The 25,708-nt window shown below is 43.0% G+C and overlaps 1 protein-coding gene across 1 annotated transcript in view; it reads left to right on the top strand.

Moving 5' to 3' along the window:
• Positions 1 to 3,130: 3,130 nt before the first annotated feature.
• RAB8B (RAB8B, member RAS oncogene family) overlaps positions 3,131 to 25,708 on the top strand; it is a 68,563-nt gene continuing 45,985 nt past the window's right edge. Inside the window, exon 1 of the mRNA XM_060419159.1 lies at positions 3,131 to 3,273. Coding sequence (XP_060275142.1) covers positions 3,150 to 3,273 — 124 coding nt within the window. The 5' untranslated portion in view covers positions 3,131 to 3,149. The remainder of the gene's footprint in view (positions 3,274 to 25,708) is intronic.

The following is a 25,708-nucleotide window of genomic DNA, read 5'->3' as shown; positions in this document are numbered from 1 at the left end:
ACCCCACCTCATTAGAAAATCCACGAGGAAGAACTCAGTTTGACCCAGCCTGGCCATATGCCCATCTCTGTGGCTGAAGGAGTAGAGTACCATGATTCACAGCCACCAGTGGGGGAGGAGCAGCTTCTCAAAAGCAAGAAGGAAAAGAGTGCTGGCCTGACAAAAACCACAGAGGGTAAACTCCTTGGACAGCCAGATTTCTGTAAGTCAAGCTGCTGTGTAATATCAACCTTATCAAAAGTTTCAATAAACATTTACAGAATCAATTTGAAAGTGCTGGTCTGCCTAGTGTTCTGCAGTGACGTAGCATTTTACATTACTGGGCAACTGGCAAAAAAAACGTATTGATGTGGTTTTCTTAGAACATAGCAACGTGCCACTTGGAGAAAGAAAAGAAAGTGGCAGCCAGCAACCTGTCACCTGTGGAACCTTCAGCTCTATAAATACACTTCTTGTCCAGGCTTTTGAGCAAAGTGCCTTGATTCAATAGTAGTTGCTACCATCCAAATCTGATCTCTAAGTAACATGTTACTTATACAAAATATGAAAATTCATAATTCACAAAAGGAAAAAAATTGGATACTTGTTGAAGTAGTGTCATATATCAGAATGCTTGCATGGTGCAACAGTGGTGCATAGACTTACCAGCTAGAAAGTCCCAACATTATACACACTTGCTGATAGAGAAAAACCGAGGAAGTGAAAACAAGACAAAAAAATTAACAAAATTCCCCTAAGGAAACTTAGGGACTTTAAAATTCCTAACCCTAGCTTCTCTTATGAATTTAAGTTCTTTGCCACATCAGTGTGCTCTTATTCATACAGAGAGAGAATGCCAACAGTTGCATGCAGGTAGTGGAACTGAAAGTTACTTTAATCTACACATTTTATAAAAGAGGATTCCAGTGGTCTTAAAGATTTCCCTGTTCTTTTCCAGAATGAAGAGGAAGGTATAGAACTAAACTGTCCATATTTGTTCAGCACTGTGCTGTGCTATGCTGTGCTGTTGCTTCAGTCCTGTCTGGCTCTTTGTGACCCCATGGACTGTAGCTTGCCAGGCTCCTCTGTCCATGGGATTCTCCAGGCAAGAATACTGGAGTGGGTTGCCATGCCCTCCTCCAGGGCATCTTCCCAACCCATTGGTCAAACCTGTGTCTCTTATGTCTCCGGCATTAGCAGGTGGGTTCTTTACTACTAGTGCCACCTGGGAAGTCCTGTTCAGCCCCGGCTGAGGCCCAGTTCACAGGACTTGCCCAAGCACTCTGACTGGGGCAAGGAGGCTCAGCCTGTGCCAGAGGGCAGAATCTGTCCTCATTAGGGGATATAAACTGTGACTTTGACCTTCTTAGATCTGCTCCCATCAAGTGGACTCTAGACATTAGACATTAGATTAGCAACAACCCTCTGGCTATTGTATGATCAATAAGTGTGTCAATGACACATTTCATTGTATTTGTTTTTTCCACATAGAAGGTGAAAGTAGTTACTAGAGGCAATTGAATTTGCTCCTCTTTCTTAACTCACAAGATTAAGAATGTAATATCGTTGGCATTGAATATGAAGTCACAGGGCACTCAACATGTGTTTTAGAAAAACCTGCTGTCTTCTTCAACCAACTGTCCAAGTTTTCTCCTTAGTCTACTAAAGGCTGAGTGCACTGGTTCTCTTAATAACCTTTAACCTCCCAGAAAGGTGTTTCTTTGGAGCGAAGAACCACAGACAGTGGTTCTCAAATATTTTGGCCTCAGGATCCTTTTATCCTCTTAAAAATTACTGAAGCCTCTAAAGAGCTTTTGTTCATATTTGACATATTAGAAATTAGAAGATAAAAGAGATGAGAGGCAGAGACACTCCTAGTGGACAGAGCTTTCGGTCCCAGACCTCCTTGGCTATTCACTTGCCCTTGTGATTTACCGGAGTCATTAAATCCCCTTCACTGGCTGGGTCTCTGCCCCTAGCTGCTGAAAGAGGCCTTAACAATACATCCTTGAAACAATTAAATAATAGTCTAAGACAATAAATGACAGGTTGGGTATAACAGAATGTCTCCTCTATTTGTTATCCATTAAAATGAGAGCCTACGGAGGGCTGAAGAAGGTAACCATCAACACTAACATTGCTACATTGCCTTAAGGATTTCAAAATAGGTTCACATTCAGTATCTCACTTAATTTTCCTACCATCCTATGAAACACCTGTTTTATACCCATTCTACAGATGAGAAAACTGAGGTGCAGAAAGCCTATGTGCTGTTAAGCAGCTGAGCCAAGACAAAATCCAAATCTTACCCTCCAGATTCCCACCGTCAGTTCCTGCCTCGAATGAATGCTTGCAGTTTTATCAGGCACATGCCTGACGCACAAGCCTCACAGATTCCAATTCCCAGATTCTTTTTGTCCATCCTCCTGCAGGAAGAGGGGAGCGGTCTGCACAGTAGATCCTTTAAAATACCCACTGTATTTAGCTCTGCTCTGGAGGTTTGAAGCAGAGAATAGGAGTGGATTCAAGTGAGAAAGGCAATCATTCTTTTTGAGCTCGGTAACTGAGAGGTTGAGGGAGGGGAGGGGGCTTAGATGTAGTGCTGGACAGGAACTGGAGGAGAAGCAAGCTAAGGCACTCTGCAGATAATCCACAGGCAGCGCCACGGCAGCATGAAGGAATGTAAGCATCTCAGCTCCGGGGCGCGGTGGAAGAGATGCGGGAACTGCGGACTCAGCCTCCAAGGTCCTGCATTTGAAAGGCGCCCGCACACAAAGAAACGGGGAAGTTAAGTTCCGGTAGCGCAACACGCAGAGTTGAAAGCCCGGCCTCCCTGCTAGCTCTAGAGGAAACGCCTAACGCCGGGTCACCCAGTTTAGAGAGTATCCTCTTTTATCCTCTGGGGCCGCGGGGACAGCCTGCCCAAGGCACGCCCGAAGCGCCTTACAAGAACTACAAGTCCCATAAAGCACTGGGGCGCCGGCGGTGATTACGAAACCCCCGCGGATTGGCCACGCGGGGCGGGGAGCGCAGGCCTTCTCCGGGGAACGGGGCGGGGGAAAGGGCGGGGCGAGCGGCGGCTCTGCGGGCACGCCCCCTCACCCGCGGCCCCCTCCCCGCCTCTCTCCGCGGCTCTTCTGGCTCCCCGGTCAGAGGGCCGGAGCGAGAAGATGGCGAAGACGTATGATTATCTGTTCAAGCTGCTGCTGATCGGCGACTCTGGGGTGGGCAAGACCTGCCTGCTATTCCGCTTTTCCGAAGACGCCTTCAACACCACCTTCATCTCCACCATCGGTGAGGGAGGGGTTGCGGCCGGGGACTGGGAGTGAGAAATGGGGGGCGGGTGCGAGGGCGCCGGGAGAGAGCGGTGGGAGGACTTGGGAGCCTCAGGGAGGGGACCCCGGGGACAGCTGGGCGGCGAGGGCAGTGGGAGAGGGTGAAGGCGTGAGAGAGAGAGAGGCAGTGAGGACGTGGGGCTGAGAGGGTTGAAAGGAGGAACTTGGGGCAAAGGAAGAGGAGGAGGAAACAGAAGAACAAGGACTGGGGGTATTGGGGAAAGTGAGAGGGTTGGGGGTGTGACAGGGAGGGGGTCTTAGAGGGACAGAGTGGGGGAACACAGGAAAGCTCATAGAGAAAGAGAAGGGGATAGTGGGTGTGAAATGGATTAAAAGAGGAAGGAAATGGAAGGGGGAAACGAAGGGTTGCGGGGAGTGGGAATGGGAGGTCCGGGGAGTAAAAGGACAGAGGACACAAGGGACAAGGTAGAGGAGAACCTAGGAATCCGAAAGGAATTTGGAGGAAAGAGTGATTGAGAGTTGAGAGATGAGAGGGACACTGGCTGCAAGAAGTCTGGTCAGAGACACCATGAGGAAACTGTAGGAAAAGGTAGATGAGTTAAGGGGACCCAAGAACGAAATGCGGATACTTGGAAAAAGTAAAGGAGAGCTGGGTGTGAAATAGAAAGGAAAAGCAAAATATACAGTAAAGAGGTGGGGCAGAGAAGAGAGAAGATGGGAAAGGGAGAGAAAATGGAAAGTAGAACTTTCTCCAGTTACTGGAAGTATTGGTTACCATTTCTCTTTCTTTACTCCCTCTGGATCAAGTGCAGGAGAAAGAGCAAAAAGTGACTAATAATGAGATATTGTCTATGGAGCATTAAATTGTTCTGGGAGTGTTAATGGGCGTTGGGAGGGTTGGTGACTTTTGGAATGGTATGATCAGGAAAATATGGTTTACTATCTCCTGCAAAGCAGCACTTCTTAATTTTTAACATTATTAGCCTTGAAGGTTTAGTAATTCTCAGCTGGGAAGTTGATCTTACATCCGGCCTGCCTTTCTATGTATTTTCCTTTTAGTTTTAATTATTACTTGCTAAACGAATCAGAACATGCAGTGTACCCCCCAATTACTTTCAATTGATTCGGATTTTTCTGGTCTTGGTTGGGAGCTGTCCTTCCTACTTTTGGAGGACTCTGTGTTCAAGTAACAAAATCTCAGACTTAACCTAAACTGAAGAAGAGCAAATCAGAGCTGGTTTTAAGCTGCCTGTACAAGTGATCTTAACATCATAGCTGCAGTTAATTAAGCACCTTAAGAATCTTAGCTCTTGGTTGTCTGGGTGATGTTGTGGCTTCTCATAGCAGCTCACTTAAGCATCTTCCAAATGGTTCGTATAGCATATTTCACCATGAATTGCTGGGATTTTTAGGGGGGCTAGTACTATGGAAATGAGTTATGTTTTAAGGATAATTTATCACTTATAAAAGAAGAGTATCGGGGTATAGAGCGCTGTTCAGTGAAGCACTGGGAAAAGCTATGGTTTGTTTGTTCTGGCATTTTTCATATGGATTGAGTGGTCTGAAACCTCCTGGGTGTTATGATGTCTGGGCTTAGGGAAGTTTGAGTTGCAAGTTCTTGGCAGTCATTTGTGAGTGGGACTTTTTCTTTTCTGAGGAAGCAGATTTTAAATGTCATGTCTCAAGTGTATTCTTAAGAGATTTGATGGGAGCTGTTGTAGCCACCAAAAGGCGTTAATTTTTGATGCTGGTAATCATGTCAAAACCCCAAATCACCGTTTTTCATTGTTGAGTGCACACTGAAGTCCAGAAGGTAAAGGACAGTCAAACGGGTCGCCTTTTATCCATTCTCTGTGTGAGCCTCCCAGAAGTATTCTCCTGCATCGAAAGTGACTAAATCTCACTGAGGCTGTTTCTGTTAGGCTCCTTAAATGACTTTTGCTTGTTTGTAACAGTTTTATTAGTTTCCTCTTTTTTAGTCTTAATTTTTGTCCCACTTTGTCTGTGAGAGTGTCTGCTTCCTTTTACAATTGTAGCTTTGAAAAATTACTTTTTATTCTGAAGGAGTAAAATCTTTCTTGCATGAATTTTTTTTTTTTTAAATGATTGAAATTCTGTTTTGTGGAGGATTGCAGGAAAGTGAGCATCCTGAAAAAGTTTAGACCTGGAGGGAGGCGTTAAAGGGGGGTGAATCTCATGTATGATGTTGGCCTTTGCATTTTCTATGGAGTAGATGTGGTAAAAAGAGGCTCTGAGCTGTGTCTTCAGTTGACATGGAGGAGGGGAAATCCCATGCCTCTTTTTTAGCCCCAAGAGCTCTGACAGGAAGTGGTAGCCCAGAGCCTTCAAACAGCACAAAAAAATGTTACCTGCAACCTAATGCTTTGGAGTTTAAGTTAAGTTAGGAAAACAAGGTGAATGTTAACTTCATTCTAGTGAAATGTTCCACACTCATTGACCACAAACATAGGCTTGAAGTGTCTGCATCTCTAGCAGAAATATCCATGCCCCCAACCTTCACCCCCGTTTCCAGGCGGTCTGAAGGAAGCATTGGTGGTCCACCTCCTCCCAGTCACAATTATTTCTTGAGGCATCTCAGCATGGAAGTTTCCAGGGCTTCTCTGACTGGGTTTGGAAAGATTTGCCACGATTGCTGACAAAACTTGATAAGGTCTACGTCACAGGAAAGATCTATTTCTTAATACCTGGGGTTTGTGTGTGTGTGTGTGTTGTGTGTTTCAGGAGTTATATATATAAATATCTGTTTCTTCCCATGGAGTTACATTTACTGTCTTAATTTTGCTTTATTAAAATTTAGGTAGTTTTAGAAAAGGACATCTGCCACCTCTCGACCCTGATTTGATAGGGATTCTGTCTTCATGAAAGGAAGGAGACAGTCATTTTCATTACAGATGCAGTTGTCTCACAGATGGTTTCTTCTTTCATGTATGGAAGGTTCTGGTGTCTTCTCTGATATCCTGGCTCCCCTCATTTCCTTTCTGCTCTTGGGGGTGGTGGAGGGTATACTTCTTTCAACTGACTTGCTGGGAGTCTTCATGTATCGGTCAGATAATAGTTAACTATTGAGTAGAGATGTTTTATCCATTTGAAGTTATAGATTCAGTGCCTAGAACCAGCAACCAACTCTCATTCAATTCAGATGTTTAAGAACTGAAAAAGAAATTTTGATTGGCTCCTCAAGCCCCTTGCATAATCATTGTTGTTGTTCAGTTTCTAAGTCATGTCGGACTCTTTGTGACTCCATGGATTGCGTAATCATTATTAATGGTTAATTAAATGTATGTAAAATGTGTCATGAAGACAACTAAGAAACAGTAATGCAATCTCTCTGAGTTATATTTCCTATGGGATGTGGGTACATTTTAATATTGATACGAAGGCAGAGGGACATCTTGGAATGGCCTGTACTGAACCTGGTGCCGGGAGAACAGAGAAAACCCGGCCCTGTCTTCTAACAGGACAGTCTCAGCTTCTTCCCTTTACTGTCTCTCCCCTGCCCAGCCCCCCTCTTCCTGTTAGGGTATTTCCTGAGTGGTTATATTATTTAGTATAGTCATAGTTGAACAGCATAAAGAGCCTTAGAAATTATCTACATGATGATTGTGCCCCAGTTTTATAAATAAGAAAACCAAGCTTAGGTTGATGCTGTCAAGATCATGCAGCTGATCAGATGCTTGTAGAAGCATCTCTAGTGAAACCTCAAACCCAAGTCTGGATTGCTTCTCATAGTTGAGCTGCTGCTGTTTCTTATCAGCATGATCACCGCTGTAAATTCAAATTACCATCTTTTCCAGGGAGGAATTCAGTTTTGCACATTTGCTTATATGTGAGGAAGGTTAAAGTGTTCCCATTTGGATCAGTTGTATCTCTTCAGGGAAACAGTAAATGCTAACAGGACAACTCAGAGTCCTGTAGAAGTTTATATGGGCTAACTCGGCATGTTTTAACTGTCCTTTGCCCTTTCTTTCTATGTCTGTTGTTTCAGGTTAGGGAATCAAAGTGCATCCTGCCATTAAAATTCCTTCCATGTGCAAAGTAACTAATGACATTGTATTAATAGTGTGCTGGTAATTGCAGCCTAGTCCCATCAGAGCACATTTAGACAATTTACTCCCTGGCATTTTTTTCTTGGATACGCTTTCTCTATGTCTAGGGGTTGGTCGCCTATAGCCCACAGGCCAAATGTAGCCTCCTGCCTGTTTTTGTGCAGTCCACAAGCAAAGAATGGTTTTCACATTTTTAAAAGGTTATTAAAAACTAACACAAAAGAAGGAATATGAAGCAGACACCATATGTGTCCCACAAAGCTTAAAAATATTTACTAACTATTCTTTCACAGAAAGAGTTTGCCGACCCCAGCTTACAATTAAATAATGTTTTTGGTTGGTAGCAATTCAAAACTTTTGTCAAGACTTATTGACCGAAAAACAAACTTTGTCATATTTACATTTTTATCCAAGATGATATCAGCATTTGGCTGAGCATAATCCAGATATGTAGTACAAGTTGATTTTGATTTTCATCATTGTTTTGCTTGATTTCAACCTCTCAAACAAAAATATGCAAGGGCCAGGCAACTTCAGGGCTTCCCTGGTGGCTCAGACAGTAAAGAATCTGCCTGTAGTGTAGGAGATGCAGGTTCGATCCCTGGGTTGGGAAGATCCCCTGGAGAAGGGAATGGCCTCAGTCCAGTATTCTTGCCTGGAGAATTCCATGGGCAGAGGAAGGAGCCTGGCAGGCTTACAGTCCATGGGGTTGCAAAGAGTCAGACACAACTGAGTGAGGAACACTTTCAGGCAACTTCGAGTTGAACATTTTGTCCGTAAAACCTTAGTTTAACGTCATTGTGTTCTTTCAGAGTGTCAGTAGACTTCCCACCTTAGTGATAGCTTTGAAAATAACACTGTTTCAAGAGTGTAATACCTGATCATGAAGGGTTAAACTCGTCTCCTCAGTTATTGTTCTACTGAATGCAAAAAGCCATTCAACAAATTAAGGTAGGAAACTGAGTCTTGGACACAGACCTGGACATGTCTTAAGAATATGTGTACTTTAACAAAGAGCTTCGCCAGCTGTTCTGCATGGCAGCAAACCAGGGAGGAGGTTCTCTTGGCAACAGCACCAAAACTGTTTGGATCCTCTGAGAAATGCTGGAGGGAAATAGGTTTGGATATTGCCTAAGTGGAAAATGTCTGGTCTTTGAAGACAGGGAAAAATTTAGCAGTTGATATTTTAATGGAAGCTCATAACTGAATCTGAGAAAAAAACATGGAACCAGAACTAGGAGACCAGGGAGCTGCCAACACGGCCTAAGGCTGACTGGCTCTAGGTCAGGTCTGCCTGCCTGTACACAGGACGGTTCTGGAGATGAACTCTTGTGTGTGTTAGATTTGCTACATGGGAAAGATGTGCAGGAAAGAGTTTTCACAGTGCCGTGAGAAGAGGGTGGGAGTAGGGAATGGGGAACTAGATGTTAGATGGTAGCTATATAATACAGTATGCTATGCTATGGTCCATAGCTTCATATGGAGCTACTGAGATGTAAGTAGCCAGTGAAGTGGCTTGGTCAGTGTTTGGTGTTAGGAAGATTGCACAGTGAATTAAGAGCAATAGGTCTGGAGTCAAATTGGGGTTCATGTCGTGACATCTGCTATTCCTACTTCTGTCTTTAGTGAGCTGGTGCTCCTTCTTGGGCCTTAGTTCCTTCATCTATACTAGAGTATATTACTACTATGCAAACTTCTCAGGGATGTTTTGTGTTCCCTAGGGCAAGAATCAAATCTTACTCACTTTTTAAGTCTCCAAGGCCTCTATTAAACGACTGATCAACTGGATGGATGAATTATAAAGCACTGTGAGCCATACAGCATTGCTTGAATTTTAGTCATTATCTTTCATAGTATTCTAGATAATTAGATGATGTCAGAGATGAGATTAAAAGTGCTTAATTTGAATTCCTAACACTATTTCTCCCTCTATCAAATGCTGTCTTTCTATAATCAGTTTTAAAGGGATATTTTAGACTCTGAAAGATATATCACTTGTCTTTCAGTCTCCATAATAAGCTGTTTAACACCCTGCTTCCAACCCCCCACTAACATAAATACCAAATAGAAAATGAGTGAAATCACTGGGTTTGCTTTAGAAGAGCCATTTCAGCCTTGTCTCTGCCCATTAGCTGCAAACAATGCAACAGATGCCTGTTAACAGTTTCATGCCCAGTTTTAATTAGCAGATGGAGCTGTGTTTGTGTTTGTGTTCTGCCCAGCACTGGTTTGAGTGACAGCATAGTGAGTGGATTGGAACTGGGCTGGGCCTTTGGGTTGAATAAAGCCAAATGCTATTTTGAAAAAGATGAATATAAACATTTATTACATAGAACTGCTTGTGTATCTCAGTGGAACAGCTTCATGTCTAGAGGAAGACTAATGTTTGCAGTTATGTTTTCTGCTCTTACTATCCTTTAGTAATTACATAATGTGGAAAAATACTGTTTTTTGGCTTAAATGAAGGGTTTTGGGGAGTCTTGAAACTGTCACCAAGTGGCTTTCTCTGAAGATTGGTTTCAGTATTTCGGTATAGTAGGTTGAGGACTGTGCAGAGCTGGGGTGAAATGGGCTTCAGCCTGAATGCCAGTGCTGAGTTGGTAGCTGCCTCCTGGCATGCTGTGTTGTATAGAGTCCTCAGGTCCTGTCTGAGCTCAGCAAGACCGAGGACTGTGACAAATTCCTGATGTGAGTCGTGGGCAGGGGATGGAGAGAGTGGGTGGCAACATCCTCCACATGTACTGTCTGTTTCTGCCCCCTGCCCCCCCACCATGTTATAAAAGAAGCATTTCATTTATAGTTTTGCTCTGCCATGTATATTGATAGAGGATGTCACTGGGCACAGCCTGGCAAACTGTATCCTTGGAACTGATGAGTGTTTTCGGTTTTATTTTGTTTTTTTTCTGAAGTGAATAGGTAGTATTTGCTTTGCAATGTGTTGTGGCTAAATTTCAGTATTAAAATATTATCCGTTAGTGATTGCTGGATTTATTGTGTCTGGAGGTATGTCCTTCTCCTTTGTTCACTTTTAAATTCTGGATTCTTCTTATTTTGCATTGAATTATAAAGAACCTTAAAGGAAATAGATGCCTGATTGTCTTCAGAGGAAGAAATGTCTGTGCTATTTTTTTTAAGTTACTTAGTTACTCAGGACTTCCTTAGCGAAGCACATAGTGATGCAGACAACTCAGAAACAGTTCTTACAGCAGCCCTGTTCCTTGACTGTGACAAAGTATTTTCTTGCTGTCTTAATCTGTAGCATTCAGCATCAGTTTAATTACACACTCTGGTGTTTACCTGTTGCTGAACCTTTGGACATTTTCCACAGAGCTCTCATCTTCCTGGACCCAGAATTTTAATTCTTGGCTCCCGGGAGGAAGTGTGAAAGCTCTGCATGTCCCCGCGTTAGTCAGATTAGGCTTACTGTCACCACGACAGGCTGGGTGACAGTGCTGCTTGCAGTCCCATGATGGCATTGCAGGACTTCAAAGCACTTAGCTCAGTAAGGTATGGAATTCTACCTCATCATGGTAAAAACCAACCACAAAGTCTTAAGCAATATGTAGTGTTTCACTGCTTTCTGCTGGCAAAGTTAGGACTGGCATGCTTTCCCCACTCCACATTGCAGTTTTGCATATTTGGGGGGAGAACTGGGCTAGTTATTTTAATAACTTATAGATACTTTCCTGATGTATAAAATAGGACAGTCTCTAACATACATGATCAAGTTTTGACATGAAATACAGGGTGATCTACTTAAAAGTTGAATTATAAGAGTTCATTTCTGGGGGACTTCCATGGTAGTCCAGTGGCTAAGACTCTGCTGTCCCAGTGCAGGGGGCCAGGGTTGAATCCCTGGTCAGGGAACTAGGTCTCACATGCCGCAACTACGGGGTCACATGCCCCAACTAAAGATCCTGCATGGGGCAACTAACAAAACAACCAGTGCAACGAAACAAATAAATAAATATTTTTTAAAAAACGTTCATTTCTGGGAATTCCTGGTTGTCCAGTGGTTAGGACTCCATACTTCCACTGCAGGGGGCACAGGTTTGATCCCTGATTGGGGAACTGTTAATAAGATCCCAGCATGGCGCCCCCAAAAGGTTCATTTCTTGTGACCCTATGCAATATTTTCTTAGCTGGAATAGGTATTGCAAAATATTCTAATCTCATACAAAAATCTATTACAAAAAAAAAGTGTGTACATTGTGAGATGTCAGTGACTGACCCTGCTGTAATTTGTTTGTTGCTTATGAATTTGGATGGGATAGCTGTTTATGGTTTTCAACAAGGAATTTTTTATCTTAAGGTCTCTGAATAAAATCTTGAGATGGCATGGAAAACAGTTCTTTATTGACAGTTAACTATTCCATTTTTGAGATGATTCAGACCGCTTTCTCATTTCACTCTCCATTAACACGTCAACCCTATCAGGATTTGGGGAGAGGGGTCTGCATAGGGGAGAGAAGGATGATAACAGCATTCTACCCTCCTCCTATATCAGTTTCTTTGGCTACTTGTTCAGCCTCTTTTGCTTTTGTAAATTGGAGTAAATTGTTGGCTGAGAAGTGAGAAACTTCTGCCTAAAATATGGTGACTTTTGACTGCATTGCTTTCTTATAGTGTTTAAAACTAAATAATTAAAAAAATCATGATTTCCCCACTTCACATTGCAATTTTGTATATTTGGGGGGAGAACTTGGAGGTAGTTATTTTAATAATTCATAGATACTTTCCTGATGTGTAAAGTAGTAGGACAGTTTCTAACATACATGAAATATAAGGTGTTCTACTTAAAAGCTGAATTATAAGAGTTCATTTCTGGAGGACTTCCCTGGTGGTCCAGTGGCTAAGACTCTGCTCTCCCAGTGCAGGGGGCCAGGGTTCAATCCCTGGCCAGGGAGCTAGGTGCTTGTCTCAGTCATAACCCGTGATGAACAGATTAGGACTTTGTCCACAAGCAAAATCATTTGAGTAAGTGCATTTCTTTTGTCTACTTACTATTGTTTTGAAAAGTTCCAGTCTTATAGAAGCATTAAAATGTATGAAACAAGTAAAATAATTTCTTTTACATCCACAAAATTCCATAACAATAAAATGTAAAAACATATGTATATATATAAATTCAGAGGTGTGTCTCTGTCTTAGCTCTTCAGCCTTCAATTTGGATAAACACCATTATATTTTATTTTATGTTGGGATCTCATTAATACGATTTACCACATATACAGTGCTCTGAAAAACAGTGTTGCATGTTTCCAGTCAGTGGCGGTGCAGGTCCTTCCTAAGGACATTAGCCTGGGTCTGTTTTCTCATTGAGAAAGGAAAGTTCAGGCTTCAGGGGTCTTGAGAATCTCTCTGGCTGCAGCGTTCTGTGAGTCTATGAAATCAGGTAGTATCTGTAAAGAAAAAAGAATTTGTCCTTAGTTAATGATTGTAGGGAAGTTGGGTCAGGAAGATCCCCTGGAGAAGGAAATGGCAACCCACTCCAGTATTCTTGCCTAGAAAATGCCATGGATGGAGGAGCCTGGTGGGCTATAGTCCATGGGGTTTCAAAGAGTCGGACAGGACTGAGCGACTTCACTTTCTTTTCTTTTTGCAGGTGGACACTAGTGAGGTTTTTGTTTGTTTGTTTGTTTTGTTTGTTTGTTTTTGCCTTTGTGTTTATCTGTGAAAAGAAGCTGGGGTTGGGAACTGTAGTGACTTATTAGTAGGCTGCTAATGTCAGATACCGAGTCATTTTCACTAATTTTACTCGTTCAGTGAGCAGCATTTTTCAGTCCACAAAATAGTGAGAAGAGAAAGAATAGCAAGTGTCCAGGCAATTTGAACACAGTGATGAAAAGGGCTTCAAAGGGGTTAATGTAGGATGTCAGGAAAGAGTAGAGGAGAGGGAGAGGAGGGCATCTAGGAGAGAATGATGTGGAGGTTAAGATCAGAACCTCAGGAGGCTTTAGTTGGGTCGAATTTGGAGTGTCAGGAGGAGGGACTCTCGCCTGCAGATGTTGGGGAGACAACCCCTGAAGGAGCTACTCCTGAATAGATGGGCATGTGGCATTGGTCAACTTGAAGGGTAACCAGAGGGCAGGTTGTGAAGGGACTTTACACCTGTTCAGGAGTCTGGACTTTATCCTAAGAGCAGTAGGGAGTCATTGGGGATTTTCTACAGGGAGACCAGCGAGGAGATAAGCAGATGTCCTTGGTTGCCCCATCCCTTCTTTGGCCCTTTACCATTTACAGAGCACTTTCACTAACATCCCTGTTTAAACTCCTCAGTAATCATGTCCATGGACAGAGATTGTCTTCATGTTCTAGATGAGGAAGGTAAGGTTCTGAGAGAGTGATAGACTCTTGATCCATCAGCTAAGTAGGTAGAGGAGCCAAGACTTGAGCCTTGAACTCAGTTCTGAACCACAGTCTGTCCATAACAACCTGATCCTCTCAGAATGGGTCCTGAAATTTTCCATGGGACTCAGTGCTCTGGCACTTAGCCCGTAGTAGCGGTCACTTCCAGTGGTCTGTAAGAACTGCATAAACTGACCAGCAAACCCTTGAGAAGTGTGTTGAGTAGAGGGATGAAATCAGCCTCTCCCTGGACAAGGCCCAGTAACAGCTAATGCAAACACGCATCGTGTTGCCTGCTGGCCGTGGAAGGTCAGCAGACTCTGGTTTCGGATTGTCTCCTGGCTTCCCCACCCAGTCCCATAGGAAGCAATCAAATATATACACAGCAGAACCAGGGCAGGAGGAGACAGAGTTTAATTATGAATCCAAGTCTTTTGTGGAAAGGAAGCTAATTATATCGGAAATCTCAGCATTGCTTCTCCACATGGGGCCAATGGTTTGCTATACTTGTATGTTTGCCGTTGGTCTCAGTTAGACTGTAGAGTGCGAGGAACTGCTGCTTTAATTGTGAGCTTCCTTCCTTTGACAAATTAAATTTAAACTTTACATTAGCCTCTCCTTTCCTTTTTTTCCAGAGTGAAATTGGCTGTGCTCTGGGTTTTGTTTGTAAAGCTGTGTTTGGCAGTTTTCCTCCGATTCACGGTGACATTGTAGACCAGTCTAACACCTGATTTGTTTGCTGACCCTGGGTCTCTAGAACGCTGTTGTTGAGCCAGAAAGCAGAAAGGTCCAAGCAGCGAAGCTAGTTATACAAAGTCCATTTGCTAAAATGCTGAACTTGCCTCATTGGGGAGGGAGCCCCTGGATCCAAACTTAGCACTTGCATTCTTGCTTTAAAGCAGGGCTGGGGGCCTCCTAGAGGTGGGCCACCAGAATCTGAGAGGAAGAAGTGGTGACATGGCACTGTGGCAGTGGCATTCTTCATGTGACTTGGGGCAAGTTAGCAGCCAGCCTCCCAGGCTTCCTTTTTTCTCCATAAGCAAACAGGGAATGCTGTGCTAGACTCACTCTATAGTCCCTTCCAAAACTCTGATCCTAAGTGGTGATGGTGGACTCACTCACCACTTTTACTCACAAAATGGTAAAAACAGATGTGAAAACTGAAGATAACATTGTATAGGTAAACAAGAACTTGGACTTTTGAAACAGAGACTCAATTCAAATCCTGATTCTGCTAATTTTTGTTGAGAGCTTTGAGTGAATTATTTAACCATTTTCCTTATTGATAAAGGAAGAGTACTGCAAGAATTTTGTTGTTTTATTTCAAGAATGAAATGCATTATTGTGTGCATAATACCTTTGGCACATGGGAGACATGGAAAGGTATGCGTGTGTGACTGTGTGGGTGAACTCAATGTGAGTTCATTGAAGGTAGGTCCACACAGCTCTGAGAACCTTGGTGATCCGTGGGGGTTTCAATGTTACAACACTTGCTTTTAATTAATAAGAGCTAATATTTACTTGGCCACCTCATGCGAAGAGTTGACTCATTGGAAAAGACCCTGATGCTGGGAGGGACTGGGGGCAGGAGGAGAAGGGGACGACAGAGGATGAGATGGCTGGATGGCATCACTGACTTGATGGATATGGGTTTGAGTGAACTCCGAGAGTTGGTGATGGACAGGGAGGCCTGGCGTGCTGTGATTCATGGGTCTCAAAGAGTTGGACACTACTGAGCGACTGAACTGAACTGAATATTTACTGAGTATTTACTATATATCAGGTACAGTTTTAGGCATTTTACATGAATTAACATTTTTCATGGGTTGACCCATTTAATTCTCATAACAGCCTCTTGGGTACATTGTTATTTCCATTTTTCCAAATGAGATAATTGAGGCACAGATTTTAAAGAACATCTCAGGGTCACAGAACTCATAAGTGGTAGAACCAACTTGGATTTGAATCCAGGCCGTTTGGCTCCAGAGTCTGTGGTTTTAAGCCCTAAGCCTTTCTGCTCCATCGGTGACTCAGAAATATTAAAAAAGAAAACGATTAGCTACCCCTGGTGGCTCAGATAGTAAAGAATCTGCCTGCAGTGTGGGAGACCCAGGTTCGATCCCTAGGTTGGGAAGATCTCCTGGAGAAGGAAATGGCAACCCACTCCAATATTCTTGCCTGGAAAATCCCCGTGGACAGAGGAGCCTGGCGGGCTACAGTCTGTAGGGTTGCAAGAGTTGGGCACAGCTGAATGAGTAACGCACACAAGGAGTTGATGTGATGCAAGACGCATTGTGGGGCAGCTCCTTACCAGCTGGGTGACATCATCACATCCTTGAAACCTCCTTGGTCCCCGTCTCCTCTTCTGCAGAGAACTATCATGGAATGGTTTAATGGAATGAACTGGAAGGATGCATTTAACAGGGCTACACATGCAGCCAGGCTCAGTAAATGGTGAGGGTTTGGTTGTTCCCAGGTAACTTAAAAAGCACCTATTAGAATAAGTTACATAAAAAATATGAATGGGAACATTTTGGTTACTTAATGGGATGTGCTTTGAAGTTTAGGACTGTATGCGTTTAACTAAGTTCAAATGGGAACCGTTTCTTTAAACTCATTCCCAAAGTGAAGGTCCTTATGTCTCAGCTGGCATAAGGAGGTGTCCAAGACAGCCCTTGGCCTTGGGTGCAGGATGTTAATGTGGTGATATAAGGAGTGAGTTCTTCAGAGCCTTCTAGCTGCTGCAAACTCTCAGGCATATTGAATTCTTCCTTCTGGTGAAAATATAAATAAAATCAGGGTTGAATGCCCTGTCTAGGAAGGACAAATGTTTCAATTTAAATATTTGAGCTCAGTGTTCTCTGTTAGGGCCCTGAATTTTAAATGCAGTGAGTTTCTGAGTGAGGTCCTGAATTTTAACGAGTTTGTTTGCATACATGAATTTGAACAATACATTAAATCTTGAAACGCCATAGCTGATTTTAATGGAGTAAATTACCCAACTTGAAAGTTAGTTACTAGGCTTTTCTTTACCTAATAATCAAAAGTCATTAATCATATTTTCACAGTATCAATACATGCTAGTAGTTTCTTTTTAATCATTAAACTATCTCTGCAAGAGGATTAGGGAAATAAATGTGCCAGGGTGAGCGTATAGCATGATCTTCCTGCCTTTTAACCCGTTTCCTCCCACGTACTAAATGATTACCTGTACATGGTAGGAATAAAGCCAAAATTGGGTTTGGCTTTGTACAGTGCTTACTTAGACCAAGAAGGTGAGGTGAGATGCTCTCCTCTAGTATAAAAGTATTTTTAAGCATTTATATGTATGTGTGTGTCTACACACATGCACACATATACAAAGATAGTACAGGAGGTGACAGAGACCAGGTCACAAAGAGCCTCAAGGGCTGAGGTAAGGAGGAGAGCATTTTTTCTGACTGTAGTTGAAAGTACATATGCAGGGCCATGTGCAGGGAAATGATACACATAATTTATAATTTTTAAAGCTGCAGTGGTTTTAAGATTGAGTTCCGTCTTGGGCTTTAATGGCACTGAAAAACCACGCTGTGTAGCTTTCTGGTCCAGTCCATGCCCTAAAATCATGTTGTGTCCAGAAAAGTGTCGTGTTAAAAACGTTCCGTTAGCCCGTCTTGCCTCCTAATGAAGCATAAAAATTGTGAGGGTCAGCTCAGCTAATGTTCTGAGCACTCAAATGTGCCAAAATTGTGAGCACGCAGAAGCTTTCAGGACATCCCACCTGATGGTGACCTTCTGGAAGACAGGAACCATAGCTTGCCTCTTCAGAGCTCATTTGTCTGATGTTCAGGCATGTGGTATCTGTGGGATAAATGAAGTAACACCATATATTTCCTTCTGAGGAATGGATTTGAGGCTCCTGTAATAGTGAGATCTCATCCATTAGCACATACATGATCTTCAAAGGATATATAATTATCACCTGTTATTGCTTATGGTCTTTTTCTAGATATGAGAGTGATGAAATCAATCTGTTTCTCTTTTGCCTAGAGTATTTGCCTATAGTAATAAATGCCTGCTGACTTCACTTATGCCCGCTTGTAAATGCACAGTTTCTGGTGCGTGGAAGGCCCTGCTTAAATGTTTGTAGCCTGAATGTACAGTTGGTGGCCATTAACACTCTCTGACTCTTCATGTCTCAGTCAGATCGCAGCAAATGTCTCCTCTTTCCCCGTATTTTTCCAGCAAAGACCCTATGACTAACAAGAACTTTGCCAACATTCTTTCTTGCCAGAAATTTCCAGATAGTTTCATCTTCCCTTGTTTCCTTTTCCCTTCTCTCCAAGGAGCCGATGTTGACCTGTTGGTTGACCCTGTTTCTTTGCTTTTTTTCCTTTTGGCCACACTGCACAGCATGCGGGATCTTAGTTTCCCAACCAGTAACTGAACTGGTGGCCTATGCACTGGAAACACAGTCTTAACCCTTAACCACCAGGAAAGTCCCTGAAAGTGAAAGTGAAGTCACTCAGTCGTGTCCGACTCTTTGCAACCCCATGGACTGTAGCCTATCAGGTACCTCTGTCCATGGGATTTTCCAGGCAAGAGTGCTGGAGTGGATTGCCCTTTCCTTCTCCAGGGGATCTTCCCGACCCAGGAATCGAACCTGGGTCTCGCGCATTGCAGACAGACCCTTTACCATCTGAGCCACCAGGGAAGCCCCCAGGGAAGTCCCTGGTTGATGTTTTTGATGGAATACCTTTCCACTCTCCTGGGGCCAGGCTCTGGCAGTCATCTTCCTCTCATGACTTCTCTCTCCTCATTCTCTGGCTCTGCTGGCTCTTTCTGCTCTGCCATTAATCCTGTTGAAATCACCTCCATTTTGATAAAAAGATCCCTTAAATTCACTTCCTCACATCACCTTTCTTGTTGTTTAACTTCTTGAAAGAGAAGTCTTATCACTTGCGCTTTCCTACCATCTCCTCACTCATTAACCCTTGGAAATCCTGTCCTGCCTGCTTCAACACTGCACTCAGGGGGTCCTGTTCTCACTGAACAGGTCAGTGGCCTTTGCCCAATCCTCATTCCCCCCCCTGGCCTCTTAACAGCCGTTGGCACTGTTTATTACTTGCTTCTTGAAACTCTTCCTGCACCAACTTCCAGGAATTGTCTGCTCCAGTTCATTTCCTACTGTTCTAACTGCCTTCTGGTTCCATGGGTAGTCTCATTTTGCCTTTTAATTGAAGTCATTTTCCAAATACCTGCTCTCTATTTTTTTTTTTTCCCCCTTTTTCGGAGATTAGACATTCTAATGCAGTTTGTAATCACCCACCTGTGTGATTACGTGAGTGCAGGTCCCAGGTCTGCTGGTCTTCAGTGTATCTCTAGCACCTAGTATAGTGCCTGGCATATAGTGAGGGCTGCCGTCTATGGGGTCGCACAGAGTCGGACGCTACTGAAGCGACTTAGCAGCAGCAGCAGCAACAGACATCCACAAGTGATGAAGCAGGTAAGCTTGCCGCCTTTCAAGCCTTCCATGTTTGATTCTCCAGTGTCCTGTCTTGTGTCCCCAGCCTTTCCCAAACTCCTGCCCTTCACCCAACATGAATTAATTTCCTCTTCCTATCTAGCACCCTTCATGAATTTTCATGTATCTGTTAACACTACTGTCATATTTTTTCCATTTACCTAGGTTCAGAAATCTGGAAATCTCTTTTTCTTTTCCTCACATCCTGTATATAATTCGTGGCTAAATCCTTTCCATTCTTCTAGTACCCTGCTTTAGGCCCTCAACGCCTCTCACCTGAACTTTGCATTCTCCTCCTGGGTGGCCTGAGCACTCAGTCTCACTTGGACAGCAGCCCCCTCTACCCACTCCATTCCATCTCATATACACTCTGATCAATTAACTGTGGAACATAGCTCTGATTATACATCATGTTAAACCCTTATCCCTCCCCTGAAAAGTCTTACCTTTCACTTTGTTTAATTGACTCTATCTTCTTCAGTCTGCCATTCCAAACCCCTACCTTGTGGCTTCACCTTTATTTCCTTCATCTCCTTTTTGGAGTCCTAGACTCTTAACCCATGAACTCCTATTAAACAGTGGGCAGTGACTGAGTTTCCACCTGACCAGTGAGGTTACCAGCTACCCTTCCATGAGAGGGCTTCCCTGGTGGCTCAGACAGTAAAGAAACTGCCTGCAGTGTGGGAGACCTGGGTTCAGTCCCTGGGTTGGGAAGATTCCCCTGGAGAAAGAATGGCTACCCAATCCAGTATTCTTATCTGGAGAATTCCATGGATGGAGGAGCCTAGTGGGCTACAGTACATGGGATAGCTGAGTTAAACATGACTGAGTGACTAGCACTTCACTTTCATGAGAAGGAACGGCATTTTTAAGTTTCTGAGGTGAAGTGGTTCCTGCATTTTTGGAATGAAAATGCTCCTTTACTTATAAAACGATGGTACTAATAGATAGTCATTATTTATCTCATTATCCTTTGCAAAATTAAAAAAGAAATGCAATCAGCCAAATTCTGGCTATTTTGTTTCTCCAGGGGGGAGAAAAACCTTTCTAGCCAGTGTTCTACCCAAGCAAATTTTATGGAATACAGAGTTCCTAGCTTAGTATATTCTGTCTTTTAACTTCTTTCATTCTCACCACCACTACTCTTTCATCCTTTCTCCCTGTGTCCCCTCCTGCCCCTGCCCCTGGTCCCCCGCCCCCTCCCCCACCCCTACCCTGCTGCCGGAGATTTCACTAATTCACAAAATTCAAGAGTCTCAGAATCACTGCTCTATGAGAACAGATGGTTCCGTGACACCCCTCATTCTTTCTGCCTGTTGACATCCTGCCTTTCCTTCTTGAGTCCCCTCAGATGTTGCTTTCGTTCTGTTGTCAGAGCTTTGTGCACTGGAAGGTGCTTTCTCTTTCCTCAGTGGCACTTTATCCCCTGTAGTACTCTGGACTCCGGCGTGGCATTTCCCATGTTCTCCTTGTGTTGAAGGTAGAGCCAGCTTCCTTCTCTGCTTTCCCAGCTCCCCACCCCCAGGAAAACTGTCTTTGAGACAGAAGCTTGTTTTATCTTTGTGTTCTTTGCATTTGCCAGACGTTGTATTTGGCACATATTTGGAGCTTGGAAAAATTGTCCTTGAGCTGAAATTTCAGGGTGATACTGATGAAACGATCAAGTAAAGCTCATCTTTGGAGGTAGGGGACCTCTAAAGGCACTAGTTTAGAAGTTTTCTTCTGACAGTTCTGAAATGAGAATTACAGTGGCTTACTGAAATATGTTAGGAATGATGATCTGTTTATCTTTTAAAGATAAAACAATCTTAGACTGCAACCCCAGATAGCTCCGGGCGGGGCGGGGGTGGGGGAGGGTAAGGTCAGCTGTGGTTGAGGTGGTCAAGAAATTAAACATTTCATTTGGCCTTTTTCTGTGGAACTTCTTGGAACATTGATTTTGATTTCATTTTGACAGGAGGAGGCCCTGAAAAGTCTTCTTTCCCCCAGGTGATAAGACTGTACTTTCTTTGTCTCTGGCTCGCCCGTGAACATTGGCCTGATCTGGATAAGGAGGCTTTCTCTATATCTACAAAAAAGCTATCTCTGAACTAGATACAGGCCGGTCACTTTTATTTTTCTTTAAACAAAACAAAACAAAAAAAATTTTTTTTTAATGAACTCAGTTTTTCTTCCCACTTTTCCTGTGCCTGCCCTGTCCCACCAGATCTTCTGTTACTGAATTTGGATTATGGAAAGCAAGCCTGGCTGGGAGATAGGACAGGTAGTTTCACAACTGGGCCTCCTAGTATACACACCCAAGGCAACCTTCTGTGCAAAGTTCCACCCCCCCAACCCCCGCCTTTTTGGTCATGACATGTGGCATATGGGATATTAGTTCCCTGACCAAGGATTGAACCCATGCCCTCTACCATGGAAGCTCAACGTCTTAATCACTGGACCACCAGGAAAGTTCCCTCACCTTTGGGTTCTTGACCTCTTGTGATGGAGCAGTGTTTCAGCTTTTTCCACGGAAGCACTGACATCGTTTTGGACTTGGGGACACTGGTGGGTTTCTAACATGGGAGACCCTGAAAGGAGAAGGGAAAGGAAGCCACTGCCTCTTCTGGCTTGTCTCTTCTACTGAGAAAGAGATGGAGAGGGCAGTGGCTAGTGATGGCAGTGGTGGTGCCTACCTCTGTGGCTAGTTCTTGGCCTTCTTTTTCTAAACTGAAGGCTACTTTTGTGTTTTGAGTGACTGGTGGGTAAATAGAAGACAAGATACTGAATTGTCTCTTGAAGAGAAGGAAAGCTTAACATCATAAGCAGTGTGCTAGACAGTGCTGCTTGATGTGGTTCTAATTAGCTTTGAAGAGCCAAGACTTAACTCGTCCCAAGGAGCTTCTTCGTTTTTTTGCTGAAAGATAACCATTGCACAGTGACCCTTTGGAGTTCTTGCAACATCAGAAGATCAAAGCAGGAATAGAGTTTGGGGAGGGTTCTGTACTTTGAGACGTGTGTCTTATCAGCAAAGGCCAGGATAAAAGTGAATGATCATTTCCACCCTCATTGGCTTAAGTGTTTTACGTTAAAATCTCTTTTGGCTTTTCTGGCCTAACTTTTCTGACAGGGGAACAAATGATAGAATATTGTTGGTAGATCACAAGTAGAAAAATCACTGGGATTAGGGGGAAATGCTTCACAGATGTTCCTGAAACTACAGCCAAGTTGAATGGATTCTTGCCCCTTTACATGCTGGGAGCTTGGGAGATTACTATCTATTCTAACTGCTCTGCTCCAGGTTGTACTCACTCCCTGTATCTCTCAGGGACAGGCTTATTTAACCCTGTCATACTTCAATGATGAGGGCCATTTGACAGGACAGAATGTGTAAGGCTTTGGAGAGATTCTTAGTTTGAAATTTTCTTTCTATAAAGGATCTTGATACTGTATTTAGCAAATACTTCCTATAAATATAGCTTGTTAAAAGTAAAAGTGAGTACGGCAGAGTTCAAAATTAACTTCCGGTTAAATCCACTTATAGCTTTGGTGGACTTTTTGCCAGGCACCCACATTTTCCTTAGTCTCGCCACATAGCGACTGAGATAGCATCTCTTATCTATCAGATCTGAAGATGAAATACCCTGGTTGATTGTTCCCCATCACTTGGAGTCCTGTCTTCCTTGGACGGTGCATTGTGGTCCTGCCTTCTGAGTTGGCGTGGAAGCATCCTTGGTGCAGGGCATGCTGAGCTAGTTCCTAGCAAAAAACAGACAGCGACATGAACTCGACACCAGGTTGTTGAATTGGCCACTGTGTTTGTTTATCATTTTTACAGATAGTTTTTAAGGGAGGGATTTCACCAGCACGTTTGCTGTTTCAGTTCATGTTCAGCTGTGACTCATTCTACTCTTAACTCTGTTTTGCTTGGAAATTTCTTTGTGCTAGAAAATGTCACTTTCAACCAGGGGAGGGGAAATTCTGATTGGGGATCAGAATAGCCAAGATACTGTAGTGATAATCTGGCATCACCTTTGACTTGAGGAAAAAATACAGAACCCCTTACAAAGGAAAGTGTTGAAAAGGACACAGTGATTCTTATAAACAGGTGGGGGAAAGGAAAGTTACCTCTGAGCTTTACTGTGGGAAGGAGGTGGGGTGTGGATCAGGGAAATTACTATAGAATTTCTATACATGGCAGGGTAAGGGCCTCTGGACTTCCCCATGTGTTGCCCTATCCACTGAGACAGCTCTAGTGAATTGCCTCACGATTGGTGTATGAATAGAGAGAAAGACACTGAAACTCTCACACTTGATCCTGAAAGGCCCATCTTCATGTATAATCAGCCACAGATGTCTGTATGTGATTATATATTCCCATAGTGAGCAAATGATAAATGTAAATGAGAACCGTGATAAAATTTTGCCTCGCTTGCTTGCACATTTTCAGAATATAATTAAAAGCACATGCCACTGTCAGTAGTTAACTGTGAGGTTCATGTTAGGTTTTTATAAGATTCTGGCAGAAACAAAACATGTTTTAGTGTCAAAGTCTTCCCTCTTCCCTCTTTCCCTCCCTTCCTTCCTCCCTCCCTCCCTCCCTCCCTTCCCTTTGGAAACGAAAGGAAACCCTCTAGGTTCTGACTAATCTCTTTTCAAAACTAGGGATAATTCCAACCTCAACACAGATTAAATTAATTTTCGTTTCTCTAGTACCTGAAATTATACCTGAGTTATACTAGATAATTGCTTTCTAACATCTTTCTTCAAATAAAATTCAAAGAATAAATGTCTACGAGGCACTATTTCACTACCCCAAACAGGTGGATATGTGTGGAGGTGGGGTATGGGAAGAGAGACAGAGGTCAAGTTAGGGAGCAATCATAGCATGACTTCGGTCAGTGGATCGGTACATGGTGAATCTTTGTTCTCCACATAGTGCCACATGTCCAGAAAAGCCACGGTACTGCCTAAAGAATTTCTTGGTCATTTAGCCACTTGTACTTATGCTTAAAACTAATGTGTTCCTCTTTTAAATTCATTAGGCTGTGCATTATGCCCACAGATAAAGCAGCTTTCATTTTTAAAATGATGACAAAAGCTTAAGTTATTATAAGGACGTTAAAAAAAATGAGGAAACCAAACAGTCTTCCTCTGATTAAGGGGAATTCTTAACACAAATTCTCTTTCCAACCACATTTGTTTATGAGTATTGAAACTTAAAATGAGTAAATTGTCTTCCAAATAACATTCTGCATTTTCCATCTATTCCTCTCATATCCGCTCTCAGGAACAAAACAAACGTAGCTTCATTCTGTCCATCAGTTTTGTATAATGTAGACATTTTCAGTACTTAAAAATTCAAATTGGTTATTCCTTTCAAAGCCTTAACAGTTTGGGAGGTAAAGGGTCTGTTTAATGTAGTTATCCAAGAGCTTAATTCCAGTTTGGAAAAAAATTCCATGATGGTGTTGAATTCCTTGGAAATGGGCGTGCCCGGGTTCTAACACGTTCCAAAGCTTGTGCATTTGACAATGGACATGACCAGGGCGGGGATCTCCTGCCTCCAATTTCAGCAGCAGTTCATTTCTCTTTTCTTACATAACCGTCAAGATTCGAGTTTCATGCTTTTGAGAGTTCATTATTTTTCCCCCTCCTAACTTAAACGCTGCATACTTTTTTCTAAAGAAAAACATTTTCTATGAAATATATATATAGTATTTATTTTTCTTGTTTACTAAGGTCTTTAGAATTGAAGGAGGGTCTCTAGAGCACCATGTCCTCATACCTTCTACCTCATCAGCATAGAATCAGGTGTCTGTAGTCTCTACAGGATCCTGAGTTGCTTCCCCATTCCACATGGGCCCCATACCTACCGTTCCTGTTTGGGATCAAATGCCGTGGTAGTCCCAGACCACCAGCAGGGGCCCAGGGAGTTTGGAAGTTGAAGACTAATGTCTGCATAATTGAGTCCCAAGATCCTTCCTCTCTCAGACTCATCCCTCCTCCACTCTCTGATTTTGACCTCTGTCTTCTCTATTTGGACTTAGGTTTCCTCTTGTGTAAAATAGGGATAGTAGCCCTCATGAAGGCTTATGTTGAGACTAGTGGTAAGGTATATTAAGTACACAGCACAGAGCCTGGCACGAAGTGGGCTCTTGAGGAATGTCAGCTATTTTTATTAATGATAGCCTATCCCATTATAACTGTCAGCATCATTATATGTTGAAGGGGAAGGAGTCTCAGGAGAATATCTTGAGGGGTATTATTTAATAATGATTCCATTATACAGGGTGATCTAATCTGATGCTCATTTTGTTTGGCTGCACTTTGTTCTCTGGTACAATTTGTACTGTAGCCATTCTGGACTGATTTAAAGTGAAGTTTAAATCCTTGATTTTGCAGGCAATTATTCCCTCGTTTAAAAGATACAGTTCTATTTTATTAATTTGTAATAAGGTAAATTATCAAACCCTGTTGAATTCTTGTACCTTTTTTTGAAGACACTTTTTCTCATTTGCTTCTTGGCCTTGGGC

The sequence above is a fragment of the Ovis aries genome, chromosome 7 (assembly GCF_016772045.2).
Source record: "Ovis aries strain OAR_USU_Benz2616 breed Rambouillet chromosome 7, ARS-UI_Ramb_v3.0, whole genome shotgun sequence".
In the NCBI taxonomy this organism is placed as follows: Eukaryota; Metazoa; Chordata; class Mammalia; order Artiodactyla; family Bovidae; genus Ovis; species Ovis aries.
This window is presented reverse-complemented; position numbering and strand designations above follow the sequence as displayed.